The sequence below is a fragment of the Juglans microcarpa x Juglans regia genome, chromosome 6D (genome assembly GCF_004785595.1).
Source record: "Juglans microcarpa x Juglans regia isolate MS1-56 chromosome 6D, Jm3101_v1.0, whole genome shotgun sequence".
NCBI classification, from domain to species: Eukaryota; Viridiplantae; Streptophyta; class Magnoliopsida; order Fagales; family Juglandaceae; genus Juglans; species Juglans microcarpa x Juglans regia.
In genome coordinates this window covers 3,950,467-3,967,746 of record NC_054604.1, presented here as the reverse complement: position 1 = coordinate 3,967,746, position 17,280 = coordinate 3,950,467, and the positions used below count along the sequence as shown (strand labels likewise).

General features: G+C 35.3%; 1 protein-coding gene and 1 long non-coding RNA gene across 4 annotated transcripts; one reads left to right on the top strand and one right to left on the bottom strand.

Moving 5' to 3' along the window:
• Positions 1-4,345: 4,345 nt before the first annotated feature.
• Positions 4,346-15,040, bottom strand: LOC121268917 (protein NRT1/ PTR FAMILY 2.11-like). 3 transcript variants are annotated; one of them, XR_005941282.1, is made up of 5 exons: positions 14,520-15,039; positions 14,181-14,398; positions 13,338-13,897; positions 12,244-13,249; positions 4,346-4,562 (listed from the first exon to the last, which is right to left on the bottom strand). XR_005941282.1 is itself a non-coding variant. In XM_041173186.1 (4 exons), exons 2-4 carry the CDS (start codon positions 14,319-14,321, stop codon positions 12,346-12,348), a joined length of 1,605 nt encoding a protein of 534 aa, XP_041029120.1. In that variant the 5' UTR covers positions 14,322-14,405; positions 14,520-15,040; the 3' UTR covers positions 12,141-12,345. The 3 variants fall into 3 exon arrangements, 2 of the variants coding, with proteins under 2 accessions (XP_041029120.1, XP_041029119.1); XM_041173186.1 differs by lacking the exon at positions 4,346-4,562 and having other exon boundaries at positions 12,141-13,249; positions 14,181-14,405; positions 14,520-15,040; XM_041173185.1 differs by lacking the exon at positions 4,346-4,562 and having other exon boundaries at positions 12,141-13,249.
• Positions 6,757-8,661, top strand: LOC121268918. Its single transcript, XR_005934266.1, has 4 exons — positions 6,757-7,274; positions 7,380-7,445; positions 8,353-8,394; positions 8,516-8,661. It is a non-coding gene; the product is annotated as an uncharacterized LOC121268918 (long non-coding RNA).
• Positions 15,041-17,280: the final 2,240 nt, after the last annotated feature.

Below are 17,280 nucleotides of genomic sequence, written 5' to 3'. Positions count from 1 at the left end.
ACCTCCGTACATAGGATGAATAGAAAGGGCGCGATGGGGTCGCCTTGCCGAAGACCCTTTTGTGCCTTGAAGAGACTTTTTGGAGATCCATTGATGAGAATAGAGAAAAAAGCCGTAGAAATGCATTCTTTAATGAGATTTATCCAAGTTGAGTTGAAACCTAAAACTCTCATAAAAGCATAAAGAAAATTCTATTCAATAAAGTCGAAAGCTTTTTCCATGTCTAGCTTTAAAGCTATCTGACCTTTCTTCCCCTTGTGATGCTTTAGGTGATGAAACATCTTATGAGCTATTATTGAATTTTCCTTGATATTGCGACCAGGTACAAAGGCTGTTTGGAAAGGAAAAATTATGGATGGAAGGGATATTTTTAGTCGATTTGTCAAAATTTTTGTGATGATTTTATAAATGACATTTGTCAGGCTTATTGGTCAGAAATATTGAGGGGAAACGGGATTTACTATTTTGGGATTAGGGCTATGTGGGTGTGGTTTATTTGTTTCAGAAGTTTCCCGCTTCTAAAGAAATTTTGAACCACCGCGACCACATATTTTTGGATAATATGCCAGTAATGTTTGTAGAAAAGAGCTGTCATCCCATTTGGTCCTGGTGCTTTATGATTTGGAATTTGTTTGAGTACACCAAAAATTTCTAATTCCGAAGGGAAGGCATAGCTATCAGGAGTTTATTTTCATCATCTGAAATCTGTCTTTTGAAAAGGTTTTCTAGATGCTTAAGAAAAATAGGATTTGTAGAGGTATAAATGAATTTAAAATAATCTATGAAAGTAGATTCGATGATATCTTGATCCATTGACCAAATACTTGGGCTTAGCTTGATTGAGTTGATCTCATTTCTTCTTCGATAGATAGTCGTTGACAAATGATAAAACTTTGTGTTTAGGTCAGTTGTGGTGAGCTAGTTGATTCTTGATTTTTGTCGCCAAAGAGTTTCTTTAGTTTTGAGTTGTTCTTGAAGCTTATAGTGAAGAAACTTCTCTCTCTGTAAGCTCCACTGGTTTGGTGGATTACTCTGGAGATTGCTTAGCTCTGACTCGAGATGCTTGATATTGGTCTGGATCTTCCCGAAGTAGATTTTATTCCAATGTTGAGTGCCTTTTTTGTTTCCTTAATTTTATTGCACAAAATAAAAGTTGGATTCCCATACAATTGATGGTTCCATACCTCTTGAATTATAGCATTACTGAGTGCCTCTCGAATCTAGAATTCCTCAAATTTAAAAGGGGAGAGATTCTTCCTTATCTTCATAGTGTTAAGCAAGAGGGGATTATGATCAGAGGTTAAAGAAACTATGTGTTGGATAATGGCATCTGAAAAAAGTAGGTGCCAATTTACATTGGCTATACCACGGTCCAGTCGTTCTCTAATTATTGCATTTCCCATTTGATTATTTGTCCATGTGAAAATAGGCCCCGAGAAGCCAATATCAATGAGGCCATGAGAATCCATTAAACTTTGTAGGCCGCCTATGGATGAGGTCGTTACTTGTTTGCCACCATATTTATCTTGTTGGCCTAATAAGTCGTTGAAATCACCTATGCAGAGCCATGGACCATTAAAGGAGCCGTGAGTTAAATCCAAATGAGTCCAGAATTTTGCTTTTATTGTTTTTGTCCTGGGGCATAAACAAAAGTTACTAACCAAGTATTACTGAGAGGATCAGAATAAACCAAAATAGAAATAGCATTAGCATTAATATGAGCCGGTTCTATATCCACACCTGGTCACCATGATAACAAAAGGCCTCCTTTTTTTCTCGAGGTAGGGACGTGTACAAAATGGTGGAAATCTAGTCTATTTACAATAATAGAGGTGCTATCATTAGACACCATGGTTTCCGACAAAAAGATAATATCCGGATTAAACTTATTTATAAAAACCCTTAAACTTCTGATTGCTTTCGGGCAGGCTAGACCCCAACAATTCCAAACCAGGGACTCCATGGAAGAGCTGGAGGCATGGTAGAGCCTGCCTTGTCAGCTTTCTTGAATTTTTTGGGTAGTGATGCCTTGGATCAAGCTCTGGTGTATGCTTTTGATCTTGTAGCTTCCTTTGTTTTTTTAACCTTACCAGATGATGCTCCTTTTGTTTTAATGGAAAGTAACAAACTAGCCGCTTCTTTTTCCTCATCTCTAGCTTCTTTGATAATGCTGCCTGTCTGTGGGTTATCAACCTCAAGTATTTTCTACACTTTAGTTCTAGGTGGGTTAGAACCTTGGTCAGAAAAAAGGAGTTGCCCTTTTGATGAGGATTAGTGAAGTTGAGCTATCCTGACCACCAGCTTGAGAACCAACTTGTAGCAAAGGCTCAACAAATCGTATGTTGGGCCTTGAGTCTGCCGGGGGAGCACTTAGTATAATTGGTTGATAAGTGATAGAAGACACAAAATTTAATTGTTTTGGTTTTGGATCCAACGGGCTTGATGCATTGAATGGGGGATCGGACTTCCATTTGTTATTTTGGGCCATACCTTCTAGTGGGCTTTTCATGCTCTCTGTTGTCTCTCATGGGCCCTGTAGAGAAAGATCAGTTGAAATCTATTGTGAAATATTATTTCCCACCAACGAGAAACCAGACAGTTTAGTTTGCATAAAGACTTCCGCATTTGTCTTCAACCAACTAAGACCCATTCTTCAGTGTTTATAGATGGGGAAATGATAATATTCTTCGAGTCCGTCCCCGTGTGGTTACTGCAGAGGACCTGTGGAGAGATTGATTGAGAACCCTGTCCTCTTGAGTAATTGATGGAGTGAAGTTTGGTGGAGGAGAGTTAACACCCGGAGTGAATAAGTGAGTTTCGGTTGTTGGAGGGCCATTTATTACAGTTAAGGGGCTACTGTAGACTACAGTCGATGGGGCCATCCTCACCATCCAATCCTGAGGGAGTTCGCATGCCGGAACATCATTGTGAGTGCCATTAAGAGCGCCGCTGTGAGGGCCACTATGAACGCCGCTGCAAGGGGCTGAGAACATCTGTGGAGACGTCAGTTTTGGCTCGGTTTCCTTCTGCCTTGTCGAAATCTGGGAGGTGAGTTGATTTTTTGCTGGGTTTTCCGCTAGGTTGCCTTTAGATTTTCCACTGGGTTTGCCACTTGCATTTGCTTCAGATTTGAATTGATACTCGTTTGGGTTTTTGCTAGAAATAAGCTCATAGGGAGAATTAACTCTAATCGGAGGTTTGAGTGAGTAATCTTTGTGTAAGGTCCGATTATCTGCTTGATGAAAATCCCAATTTTATCCCAACTTTCCTCTAACGAAATAATTTCCTATTACAAAGAGGTCTTCTTCTGTTATAATAGCTTTTCATTTCCCCTGTAAATCATCTGTTATTGGTTCGTTTAAAGGAAACATTGGTAGAATGAGGGCCGACAAACCAAAACCCCTATTTTCCAACATTTCAATGTTTGGAAGGCTCCCTCTTTCTTGAGTCCTTTCTTCTTCTTCTGGAGAAAGATCCATAGAGATTCTAGGGACTATTTCTTGACCTCGATGAATAGGATTAGTTGACATGAAAATAGGAGATTCTGCACGTAGCCAAGGCCCAAATGGCATCTGTTCTGAGTTGGACTTTAGAGAATTATAGAAAATTTGAGAGTGCTCGATCCTTCCACTGGCATAACAAAAATCAGAAAGACGTTCATATTTAAACGAGACCCATGTGTTAAAGTTGTTGTCCTTTGGTTCCCATAGTCCTTGCTTCAGAGGTTTGGTGATGTCTAAGTCCATCTTTATTATAAGAAACGATCAACATCCACACCTAAGAAGGTTCCAAGGGTATTCCCTATTTTATAAGCATTTTTTTTTTTGTCGTGTGGTTTTTGGTAAGCCCATGGATTTGAATATGGAAGGGTGATGGGTTGAGATGAATCTCTTTCCATGTAGTTTCTACAAGACAGTTTTTAAGGATGAGGAGATGCCCTTTGAAGTTCCAAGGGATTTGGCTCAGGATTCTCTTTTTATCACTAGCATTTTGAAAAGTAAAGACAAATGTGTATACGTCAAGATCTTCAATGTGGAACTTACTTAGGAAGCTCCAAGCGGCTTTGAAGGAAGCATTTAAGGAAATTCTGTTCAGTGGACGAGTTGCAACTATTCTACCGATGAGAGCTAATTCAGGGTCACCATTAGAAGGTTCATTTTCAGGAGATAGATTTAAACCTTCCCAAGAAATGGCCTCTGTTTGGTGAATTAGCTGCTCCATATCCATAAAGGTAATGACAAGAAACTGTGAGAGTTTGTAGAAAGTTGTCGAGGATCACTATTGAGAAAGGCAAAGAGAACTCTAGGAGAGAGAGCGGGAGGCAAAAAGAAGTTATTGTAGAAAGTTTTTACATAAAGTTTTTGTAGTGTTATCTCTCAAGAGAATGGAGAATAAAAATACATATGCCATGTTTCCCATTTATGTTAACGCATGCATCCTGCTTTAGTTTAACTTTGCATTACAAATTGGCATTTTCTATTCAACTAATCTGAACCTACATAAAGTTGATACATAAGTAATGGACCTTAAACTGCCTCTAAAAATATTATTCAAGATGGTGTTATCTCAAACTCACCACCTCCCTTGGTTTATTTTTTTTTTCTGCCTCTCCCTTTAACTTACAACATTTTCAGATGCTCATTGAGTTGGTTGCCCGCATGATCAGAAATCGACAGGTGATTTTTGTGTCTATTTTGGGTCTCGCTTAGTGTCTTGGGGTTCCAAGAAACAATTGACAATAGCTAGATCCTTTATTGAAGTAGAATATAAATCAGTTGCAAATATTGCTTGTGAACTTCTGTGGATACAAGCATTGTTAATAGAATTGAGAATTTTTATTTTTGAAGCACTAAATTTGTTATGTGATAATATTGGTGCAACTTATCTTTCGGCTAATCCTATTTTACACTCATAGACTAAACTTGTGGATCTTGATTATCATTTTGTACGTAATCGTGTTGCTAACAAAACTCTCACTATCTCCTTTGTTTCAAGTAAAGTACAAATTGTAGATATTTTCACTAAGTTGCTTTCCTCGGCCCGATTTGCTCACCTACGTTCCTCACCATCCTACCGGTGCCGCTTGAATCACAGGGGGATATTAGAGCATGTGTACCTGCCTTAGAGGATAACACCTCACAAGCCACGTCCACTGCATCCGCTGCATGTTCTCAACAGAATGCCAAGATCGACTCTGCTCAATATGGAATATTGTAGACTCTTCTAGAATGATTATTTTGTAACTGCTCATCTCTTCTATAAAAATGAGTGCTACTGTATGGAGGGAAATATTCGAAATACCAGAAATATATTTGTTCAATATGAAATCTCTTTGATGCTTTCTTTCAAACACCTTTGTTACACTTTATTTCTTTCTTGCTTTAACAAGATTTGAGTTTTGAAATTCAAAATGAAAACAAAAGAGCTTTTAATTTCAAAGGGTTCTATCTGCTCAGTTAAATTTTTGCATATGGGAAGAGCCAACAATAGCAGACGGGGACATGAGAAGAGAAAAGAAAAGAAAAGAAAAGAAAATCTGTGGGTAGTAAGCAGCTAGTCTCAAGTGGAAAGTTATCATTACCTTAAGGGTATGCTCCTTTCAAAACCAGGAGCAAACAATTTCTTGATGTCATGTCCTATCAGTAAAAAGCTAATGATTTATCTAATATATGTGATGTGAGCGCCTTACAGACTTTTTGGGTAAAAGATGTTTATTTGCAATATCTTAGAGCTCTGGTTCGAGATTCAAAATGAGTGTTGCAACGTTAAAAAGTTGATGAACACATGCGTCTGATGACAAATTCTCAAAGGAAAAATCAGTGCGTAAAGTTGGTAGTTTCGGTCAAGTTTTTTGTTGAACTGTTTTTGACATTGCAAGCATTAAGCAAAGGCAGCATTTAATTACTTGTTTGAATAAGAACTAAGTTGATAAGGTACGATAATAATGGATCGCCCATCTACCTAAACAGATGCTACTTCATGTAGATGTATGTGGTCCTGCCCAACTAGTTCGTGATTCAACTTTCAATACCTAGTTTCTATTCTTAACTCCCGAATGATACAATAATATCCAAGCTTCTATCACTTCATTTCGATTTCTTGATTAGAAATGATACTTATCTTACGGTGTGGATGTCTCGTGCATTTCTTTTAAAAAACAATAAATATGAGATTATTGTGGGAGAAGGGAAGAGGCCTTGCTTAGAAAATCCGCTTTTTAAGGAGTGGATTGGTCCATTTCGAGGGAGTTAATTATACGACAAGGTGGTCATGTCGCCGAGGTAGAGGGCTTGCTCCCATGCAAAGAATTTTATCTCATATTTGTTTAACTTGTGACCAAACTAAAATTGGGATTAATTTTTGGAGCAAAACAGAGATTTCTTTAAGGAAATGCGTAATAATTAAAAGGACTACTGATTTTTTGCATGACATGACATTACAATATATATATCTATAATGAATATATAAGTGGCGATAGAGGTGAACAGTAGAATTGTCGTCCTCCGTACATCTTGCCCTTTTTTAGGTGTTTTGTCTTTTTTATCCTTTTGTTTCACGTTTTGTGTTCGTTTATGTGAGGATATTTTAGTCTTTACATCCTGGGATGTAACGTTGTGTTAGTGATATTTTTCTCAGAAGAATTTTAGACCACACAAATCCATCTCTCATTCTCGGCTTTGTCTGCCTCTCGAGTTTTCTCTCTCAACTCAGACCCCCTCTCTTTTCTCTCTCTACCTCGCGACATGACCACCTTGAAATATCAAAGACAACACAATTTCTTTGTTGCTTAACCACATCTGGAAATTAATGCCACCATAAATGTTTCATCTCAATTCATTGTTGCTAGATGAATTAATGTTTTTTTGTTGCTTCTATTTTTTGTATCTTCTACAATACTTTGTTGTTTAAAGCTCCATGAACGGCATCCATAGGGCTGATAACTCTAGCTAGATGAATAGCTACATTTCTTCTATACCATTCACACTTTTTTAATTTATAGTAATAATGATTAAGTTATATTTTAACTTTGACTTATTTACTTATTTCTTACTATTGCATAAAACTTGAAAAAGTAAGGCAGGAATCCAAATCCAAAGATGAATATTTGAGGAAGTTAGAAGAGAACTTATAGAACCTTGAGAGCAAGGCAAAAGGCAGAGATTAGAGTCATAAAAATCTACATGAGAAGATCAAAAAACTTGAAGGTAGCCATCCACAACCAATATGAGAAGCAACTTTAGAAATTATCTGAGAGATTGAAGGGAAAGGAAGAAGTCTACAGTAATCTCCAGCAAAATTGCTTCCCACTTGAACTATAGTAGATAATTATGCCTTTTTATTTTATTATTATTGCTAAATTTGGATTATTTATCCTTAAGGTCAAAGAGTTGGAGACCAAGCTTTTGCTTTTACAGCACTCAGAATCTGCATATTTTCAACAAAAGGTTTGTGTATCTAACTCTAAAGCGTGAATCGTTTATTAAAAAGTCACTGCTATTATACTATTTTTTTTCCTAGTGTTAATCAAAATTCTTTTTGTTTCCATAATTCCACCCTGTTAACATTTTTCTATGCACCCATTTAAGTCCCAATTAGTCCTCCACTTTTTTTAAATGAAAACCAAACTTTCAATTAAAAGTTGGCTTCATATGTAGTTTCTTTCAAAACTCTCAAACTGCATGGAACTCTATTGCCTTTATTGTTGCAGGAGGAAGTACTTTTAGAGCAACTTAAGAAGTCCAGATTATAGGTAAACTAGGCTTGCAATTTTTTATGGGTGCAGACCATTTTTTCCTTTTTGAATGAGGTTCTTATTGGGATCCAAAGCTAAAAAAAAGGATCTAGCCTGTTAAAAAGCATTTTCACAAGTCATTTTTTATGATTCTCTTGTTAAAGCAAAACAAGGCCGAAAAAGAGAGTTCTTTTTAATGTTAAAGCACTACGAAAGACTATTCTTTTGTACCACTCTTTGTGTTTGAGACTTGATTTCAAGAATTCAGTTGTGAATAAATGTAGGACATGATTAAACTAATTCTCTGATCCCTTGTAGTGATGGTTCATATTTAGGCACAATTTGATTCACATGAAAGAAAATTTGAAACTTTCGATGGCAATAATTTACCACAATTTGAAACTTGTAAAATAAAATTAATGCTATTAGAATTATATCTTTTGGAAATTTGGTGTCTCATTCACTCCAGAATAAAGAGATTTTCTTTTGAAGTATAGTTTCATTACCTCGAAAACAGAGGCTAACGAAAATATCAATGCAGGAATCAATAACTTGCTCTTTTGGATTACGCTTCACTTTCTATTAGAATTAACTTGGATTTGGGTTTATGTTACCCTCAGGAGCAAAAGGCAATGCTGGAGAATGAGGCCCTGCGCAATCAGGTGAGAATTAAACTTGATTGAACTATGCATACATACACATCAGAACCATTTCTTCTGCATAAAGCCATGTGAACGACCTAAATTTACTGTACTGATGTTTATTGTCCCTAAATATGAACAGCTTGAGCAAAAACGAAGAAGCATCTCCAAGTCAGTTTCCCTTGAATTTGAGCCTAAAAAGAGGAGGTTTTCCCAAACATGTTCAAAATTGTTTCTACCTCATCTAAGGAAAATGAGCATTCAGACACTTGTTTGCAATTGGGGTACGTCACAAGTTTGCATGAGTTCAATATCTCCAAATGTATTGCCCCCCCCTCCTCACCAACACCACAAAAAAAAAAAAAAAAAAAAAAAAAAAAAAAAAAAAAAAAAAAAAGACAACTGGGGACACACGCCTTTCTTGTTATGGAAATCCGAAGAAGATGTGATTTTTCAAAAGAGTGTTATTTGTTCTATGGTACTTTATAGGAAGTCATATTAGAAATTAGTGATAAATTAGTTTCTTCTTTTGGATGCACTAGAAGAATTTGTTATGGTTTGATTCATTTGAATATGTTGTAATCAAACTTATGATAGTCATTAAGTGTGCTATATATTCATGACATGCCTGGAAGCTTAAGTTTGACTGTAATTGTCCATGATTTATGTTGATTTTGTTATTATTTGTGATCGTAAGTTAATTTTATCATGTTCAAACTTCTGTGGCATTTACTAGCCTTGTTATCGTAGCCATCCCAACATTAAATGTAAGTTGACTGGTGTTTTGTTTAAGTTCATAATATCTTTGTATTGCTTGCCCCAACATTATATATGATAATATTATTTATCTCATTTATAACGATTGTGACTATCCTTTCGATTGTGTTTAAAATTTTATCATGGGGCTCAAGTGACTTGGACATTACAGTCAATACCCATTTATGCTTTAGTCTTTTAGCCTTTTTTTTTTTCTTTGACTTTTCCTTTATGGCATGTAATGGGACAAAGTGTTTTACTTTTTTCCCTTGTGGGACCTAAAATAGGTGATAAAGTGCTTTACTTTCTTTCACAAACAATTATTTTCATTCTCTTGCTCTTTCAGTTAATTGCTAAAGGATAAATCTGAATTATCAGATGTAATTTTCCAATGAGTGCCTGATATGTGTAGTTATGCACATTCTTCTATTTCGATAGTGTCTAAATCCAAAGAGAGTATTACTCTTTTGTTCAAAGAGATATGTGTAGTTATGCGCATTCTTATAGACATTAAAACCTTAGATTTTAGAGTATCTGCTACTATGCATGCTTGACTTGTACTCATATAATTTTTTCTGGTCTAGAGTAAGAATAATGGTTTTCTTTTATATACCAGATACGTGAACCCTAGCTTGTCTCAAAATTTTCTCTATAGGCAATTTCTTAAGTTTGTAATCATATTGTTTCAAAAAATTAATAATTTGATAAGATCCTCATTTTACACTCTTTGTTTGATCTTATATTTTTTGACCATGCAGTTGCAATTGCAATGACTGTTATGTACCTAACCACACTGGATTAGGTAAACCAAATATTAGAGTGGATTCTCTAGAAAAATACTCATATTGTTTTTTTGAAAATTTATTCTTATAATCTCTAGCCTTTAGTTTTAAATCTTTTTTGTTAGTTATTTATACGCTTTCAGGATTTTGGAACTTGTGTGCAAAGTATGGCTGACAAAAATTGTAAATGTTTATGCAGTTCATTTTTTTCTTTTTAAAGAATTCAAATTTAATTTTTATTTTTTTTTAGATGTCTATCCAAGAGTTTTATATTTTTCATGTGATTTGCTGCTTAATGCTTGCTCTGGCCTTGACTTTATTTTTTCTGCTTTTCATTGTCCTTGGGTTGCTTGTCTTGTCTTGATTAATACTAAACTGGTATTATGTGGTGTGTTGTTATAGTGTGTCAGCATTAATGAGTTCTTGAAGACTGCCCAAGGAGAAAGGTACTACAGCCGAGCTAGTCATGGTAGACTCATTCTTGGAGAATATTACAACACAAACTTCCCAAAAAGATTGAATGATTCAACTTGGTGCAGATATAGATCAACTCAAGCAATATCATAAAAAATTCAATACCCTCCTAATAAATCCTATAGAAAAGTACACTACATGAGAAATTATATATTAAACTATGATTCATCTATGATGTGTGTACCACTTTATTTTATAAATTTGTATCAAACACAATTGACATTAGGCATGTTTGATACTTTATTTTATAAACTTGTATCAAATTTTGTTTTTGTTTCTATGCATTAAATTATTTATCAATCAAATTTTCTTGTAAAAACCATATTATTTTTGTAAAAAAACTGTTTCACCCAACTATGCAAACGTCCATTTGTGTGTATACTAATTTACTTTTCTATCTATATATAGTTCATATATATATATATATATAAATGAACATGTATATTTTCTCTCCCTGAACGTTTCATTACTACTGGTATATATATACACACACACGGTGGTTTCAGAATCAAAGACGTACAATGCTTTAGCTCCTACTCTATTTTGGACGTTTTTGGATGATGCTACAGGACACAGTCCTACCGACAAGGGTATTTTATTTTATATATATTTTAAACATTTATAAATATTTTTTTTATAAAAATTATTACTTAATTATTAAGAAAAATTATTTTAAAAACCAAACAAAAATGGTATCATCAATGGTTCAAAAAACATTATCCTTTCTACAAATTTTAAAAAATACTATTAGGATGCCGCGCAGCAATTGTGTCCTTAGGTAAAATTTATTTTTTTATTTATATTTTTTAATATTTTTAAAAAATATAAAAAAATATGAATACATTAATAATTATTTTTTTAATTAATAAATAAAAGAATTTTAAAAAAATTAAATAAGGTTAATAATAGTGCCATTATTATTCTAAAAGGATGACTCTCTGTCAGTGTTTCAATAATTAAACGATGACTCTCTGTCAGCGTTTCCACCTCTGTTCTCTCTTTTTATTTTCCTGGCAATTGATCATGATAATAAAAGATTGAAAGTCAGTCCAAATGGTAAGTGTATCACTTGCTTTTGCAATAATATCTGACAATGGCCTTCTTTTCTGAAATAATATCTGACATTGACAAAGCCTAGTATCTGCTGGTCAACGCTCCAGAAGCTCCATTTTCATTCTTTTTAATATGTGATAATCCAACTTCAACATGCATTCCGACCATTTTATTTTGTTACACAAATATCTCTTAAATTTTTTTATATAAAAACAATAAATAATTTAAATTTTTTAAATTTTAAAATCAAAGTAATATTAAAAAATAATATTTTATTTAATTTTTAACTTTCATCTTATCTAAATTCCTAATCAAATTGTTGGCTCTTCAATTTCAAACTAGGACACGTTTAGTTACGAAGTTTAGATAAGATGCTTGGTTAAAAATTAAATAAAATATTGTTATAATATAATTTTTTAATATAATTTTTATTTTAAAATTTAAAAAAGTTGAATTTTTTATTATATTTTGTGTAGAAATTTAAAAAAATTATAATGATGAGATAAAATGATTTTTTATATCCAAACCGGGCCTAAATCGTACTCTGTTAGTTGTGTGGAGGGTGTGATTACCGGCTCTTGCAAATATAATTTTTCAGAGGAAAATCATAGTACTTGATTTAATAATAATAATAATAGATCTATAATTATTTAATAACCTTTTTATAACCAACCAAAATGACTATGCATCTTAGCTTAACTCTGCATCAGAAACTGGCATTTTCTATTCAACTGATCTGAACCTACATAAAGTCGGTACATAAGTAATGGTCCTTAAACTACCTCTAAAAATATTATTCAACATGGTGTGTGTATATATATATATATATATATATATATATATATATATATATATATATATATATACAGCCTAATACAATAAAGATTAGCTGTGAACTTGTTTATCATCAGGCGATTGTTTTTCCAGATTGTGTTGATCCAGGCTTCTCTTCAAGAGTATCATCCTTGCCAGTCCCTTTGTACCTGTACCACCTTGAACAAACTAGAAAGTAGCCAAAATTCAGCACCTGTATAGCAGCAATTGTGTAATAAAAGTAGTCCAATCTTCCCTTGTTAAGATCTTCTGGCAACCAATTCCCGGTTGCAGCCCCCTTTGTTGTTCGATGAATAATTGATATCAGGAAACTACTCAAATAACTTGAACCTCCCATGCCACAATATAATAGAGATCCACCAATGCTTCTCATATTCTCAGGGAATTGCTTGTAGTAGAATTCAACTTGGCCAACAGCTGCGAATGCTTCAACTAGTCCAGCTAGTGTTAGTTGAGGAATCAACCAGAGACCTGACATTGAGGAAATAGCACCTCTTCTTGGTTCAACTCCTAGAGTTGGCTTGGTTAGAGCTATTGTCCTTCGACGCCCTTCCACCAGAGCAGATACTAGCATAGTGATAATGGAGAGAAATATGCCAATTCCCATCCTCTGGAGGACTGTGATGCCGCCTTCTTTTCCAGTAAGCCTTTCGAGGAATGGGACAACAATTCTGTCATAAATGGGTATCCAAATGGTCAAGCTCAGCATCAAAAAGACAATGTAGGATGCAGCTGGGATCTTGAAGTTGCTGTTTCCTAGGCGTCTGTTAGATTGCTGGGCTTGGAATACTGCATAAGTATTCTGTTGAACTATGACAAGATAATATATGAGGGCTGCAATCCATATAGGAATCACTCTGAACAAGCACTTCACTTCCTCCACTTGCTGCATGGTGCATAGTTTCCAAGGATCAGTTGCTGATCCATCTGGGTTTATTTCATCTCCGGGGGTCACAATTGCGGCTTTGTCCAGGAATCTGCCAAAATGAACATTTTGGTTGTTTCAGTTTTTACACCCAGGTGTTCATGTGACCTTCAATTTCAAAATTCTTAAAAGTTTCCTACCTGAATTGCTCGGAGTATGGAAGCTTGGAGTTAATAGAACTTGGAGGAACATAGTTGAAGAGGGAGAGCCATGGCTGTTCTGGTGGTTTTAACGACCTTTTCTTAATAGCAACCACTATGACCTGTATCAGACTGGTCACAGGACTACCTGTGGCTTTAACTTTCACATACATTTTTGAACCCATGAAAAAGAGTGCACACGAAATGAGCATCAGAATTGCTGGAATTCCTAAGCCTATAGCCCAGCTCACATTGGATTGCACATACACAATGAGTGTCAAGGATACCAACTGAGCAAAAGTAAAGGTAAAGAAGTACCAATTGAAAAAACTATTGATTCCCCTCTTCCCAGATTCTGTTTCAGGGTTGAATTGGTCGGCTCCAAAGGCCAGGTTGCATGGCCGAATGCCAGCAGCCCCTACAATTAGAGATCCAAACCCAGTCAGTAAAAATGCCAATTGCCCTGCTGTTGCCCCTTTGCACGTGTCAATCTCTCCTGATCCGCAGGAGGGTGGATGCAGCTTCTTGATTGCCGCTGTTAGTTGTATCAGAAGCAACCCCTTTACAAAAATAGACAACAAATCAGACATCAGATGCATTCTGACAGAAGTTGAATGAGCTAAAATTCTGCATATGGTTGCATCAAGCAAATGAAGAGGTACATCATTCTTATACAGCTTTCTCAAGCCTTCTGTTTTCCTTGGACCTCAGTTCTTGTCTTTTTCATATAATTTATAACAAATAAGCTTTATTCAGAAATAAATTTTCGTCATATACAAATGTCATCTCTCATGGATGCAAACTGATTACAAAAGGAGTATGAATGGTAAGCAGTAGTAGTACCATAAAGGAGGCGACTGTTGCAAACCCCAATGTCTTATAGCGACCAAAGTAAGTGTCACAGAGGAAAGCACCAACCAAGGTGGAGAAGTTGGTGGTACCATTGAAGACGTTGATCATGGTTGCAGCTGTAATGCTCTTCATGTTGAAGACACTAGTAAGATAGATCAAGAGGTTGGATAAGGTGCCAATGGCTCCCAGCTTCTCAAAAGTCTCATTCCCTGAAATCTTGTGCAAATCAGAAACTAAGGGATTTACAACAAACAAAACTCAAAATGAAAAGAAGAAGAAAGTAAAGGTCAGTCACAGAAGGGGGCATGCAACAGAAAACAATAAGCTAACCTATGATAAATGGCATGACTCTCCATCCTCTGTAGTTAATTTTAGGCTCTGGAGTTCTAACATCTTTCTCATTATTCTCCATGGTTCCTCCATCATTCTTCTCCATTCTCTCTAATCTCTGTCTCTCTGTCTCTCTGTCTTTGTGCGTTTGTGTTCGCGCTATTTAAAGAGAGAGATATGCTACAAATTCAGAGGAAGAAGTTCTACTCCTTTTCCAACCTTTCCCACCTATATGTTTGCCATTTTCATTTCCTGATGGAGACGCCTAGTCTTTCCCTCTCTCTCAGGGATCATTTTTTCTCTGAATGAGTTACAAGAGTACTGTGACTACTGTCTTCTGAGGTTCTGTTGGACCACTGAGCCTTCATTCAGACCATTAGTCCAATGGAAAACAAAGTGGTTTCCGTGAACGATTTGAAGTTCTCCTAAAAAATCCCTCTCGTAACAAAGAAGAGAAGAGAAAAAGATTCCTTGTCATTCAAAGTCTCAAACTGGTAGATCGAGCAAGATTATGCAAAAACATAGCATATCCTATAACATGGTGTTAAATAATACAAGGTAGAGCTATGCCGCTCAGGTTTGACAGTTAGGCATGCCCTTAGTACAGTAAATTGCATTTTTTGTTTAAACTAGTTTTTAAATATCTTTAAATATTTTTTAAAAAATAAAAAAAATCAATAAACAAATAATCACTTTCGTAATTATTAAATAAAAAAAATTCTATGAGCGATCAAATTAAGAGAACAAACTCAAACGGCATATATAGTATCATTTTCCATAATATAAAGGTAGGTTTTGTTAATGCTTTCTATAAATTAGATTGGTACTTATTTAGAGAGAATAGATTTTATATACCTACTAGTTTTATGCGTAAGTTGCTTGTGTGTGATAAACATAGTGGTTTGTTGGGTAATTTTGGTGTAAGGAAAATTTTTGTTGTGTTGCATAAACGTTTGTGGGAATATCATTTGCCATTCAATGACGTGTTGCATGAACGTTTGTGGAAGTATAATTTTTCATTTATTGATGTTTTGCATAAACGTTTGTGGAAGTATCATTTGTCATTCAATGACGTATCGCATGAACGTTTGTGAAAGTATAATTTGTTATTCATTGGTGTGTTATATAAACGTTTGTGTGAGTATCATTTGCCATTTATTGAGTTTGCATATAATTGGAGTGGTCATTTTGGTGTGAGGAAAGCTTTAGATATGTTTCATGAACATTTGTGAGAGTATTGTTTGACATTCATTGAGTTTATATATAATTGGAGTGCTAATGCTACTACTCAATTTCACCTTTTGAAATTGTTTATAGACTTAATCTATTTACTCTTTTAGATTTAACAGGATCTTCTAGATAAGTATCCTGTTTATGCTATTTTCAATGTTGCTAACCATTTTCCTTTTGATCCAGGTGGAGATTCGAGGTCGAATCCTTTTGAGGAGAGGGGAATGATGGGAACTAAGGTGTGCCTAGTCTTAAAGATTCTTTGCAACTTCCAGATGAGCCAATTACAAGATCAAGAGCCAAGAAGATCAATGAGACAATGCAAGAATTGATGCAATCCACTTGGAACGAGTTTAGCAAGAGCCCAACATTCAAGATGGGCTTGAAGGTTAAAAATCCAGTTTTGATTCATTTGATAAGCGATGGAAGAGGGCAACGACAAGACTTAAAGGCTTTAGGCTCTTGAGAGGTTTCAACTTATTTAATTCATTTAAATGACTTATTTTATTAGTTTAGAATTATTGGGTTTAATTATGAGAAGGACCTAAGGGGGGTCTATTCAAGGGCATGTTGAGAAATTTATTATTTTTGTTGAACTAGGGTTTTAAGAAGTACTGTAGCGAACTAGGGTTTCAAAAGTACTATAGCCGAGTTACTATAGCGTTGTACTGTAGTCGTGATACTATTCACTCAAGGGTATTTTTGGAAGTTGGGGTTTTATTTTAGTTAGGATTTTAATTAAGTTTTGGTTTAAATACTTTGTTGTCTTATTTTAAGAAATTTATGAAATTTGATGAATTTATTCATTGTGAGTTGAGTTTTACTCCTCTTGTTCTTAATTGAACTTTTAAACTTATCAAAGGTAAATCATAACCTTTATGGCGTTCCTCCTTGTAATCTGGATTTTTAAGACGGGTTCTTCTACAGGTCTAGATTTTAATATAATCTAGGTTCTTGAAACAAGTTCTCATTAGGTCTAGGTTCTCCATCCATTGACTTGATTTTGGCTTTCTTGGAGAGTTTTCAAATTGACTGTGGGTTTAAGGGATTTCAATCCCGCGGGTTCATATCACATAACTTCTACAATTCTTTTGCTTTTCCTCCTGGTAAGCTTTGCGACACTTCTTAGCGAAGGGAAGGTCTGAAAGTACCCGTGGGGTCTTTTCTTCAACACAAAAAAGAAGCCATGCTAGATTTTAGTGGCCATTGAATCTTGTTAGCAAAACCTAGAATGCTACAATGAAAGAAAAAATCCAAGTCCAAAACTGCTTCCTTTTCCGCGAAAGAGAACCAATGACACACTCATACATTGTCAGCGGAGAACCAAGAGTCATGCTTACAACGGTAATGGCTATGCCAGCGATGGTGGAAGTAGCTCGCCCAGTCCACCTCCTTCGCCGCCCCGTCACTCCAGACTCTCCCATTGCTGCCACGACGGTCACAGGGATTCCCCTACCCCAAAACGAACCGTTTTTCCCCTCCCCCATTTTCATCTCCATTTAAATCTCGTTTCTGTCCAAAAACGTAATTC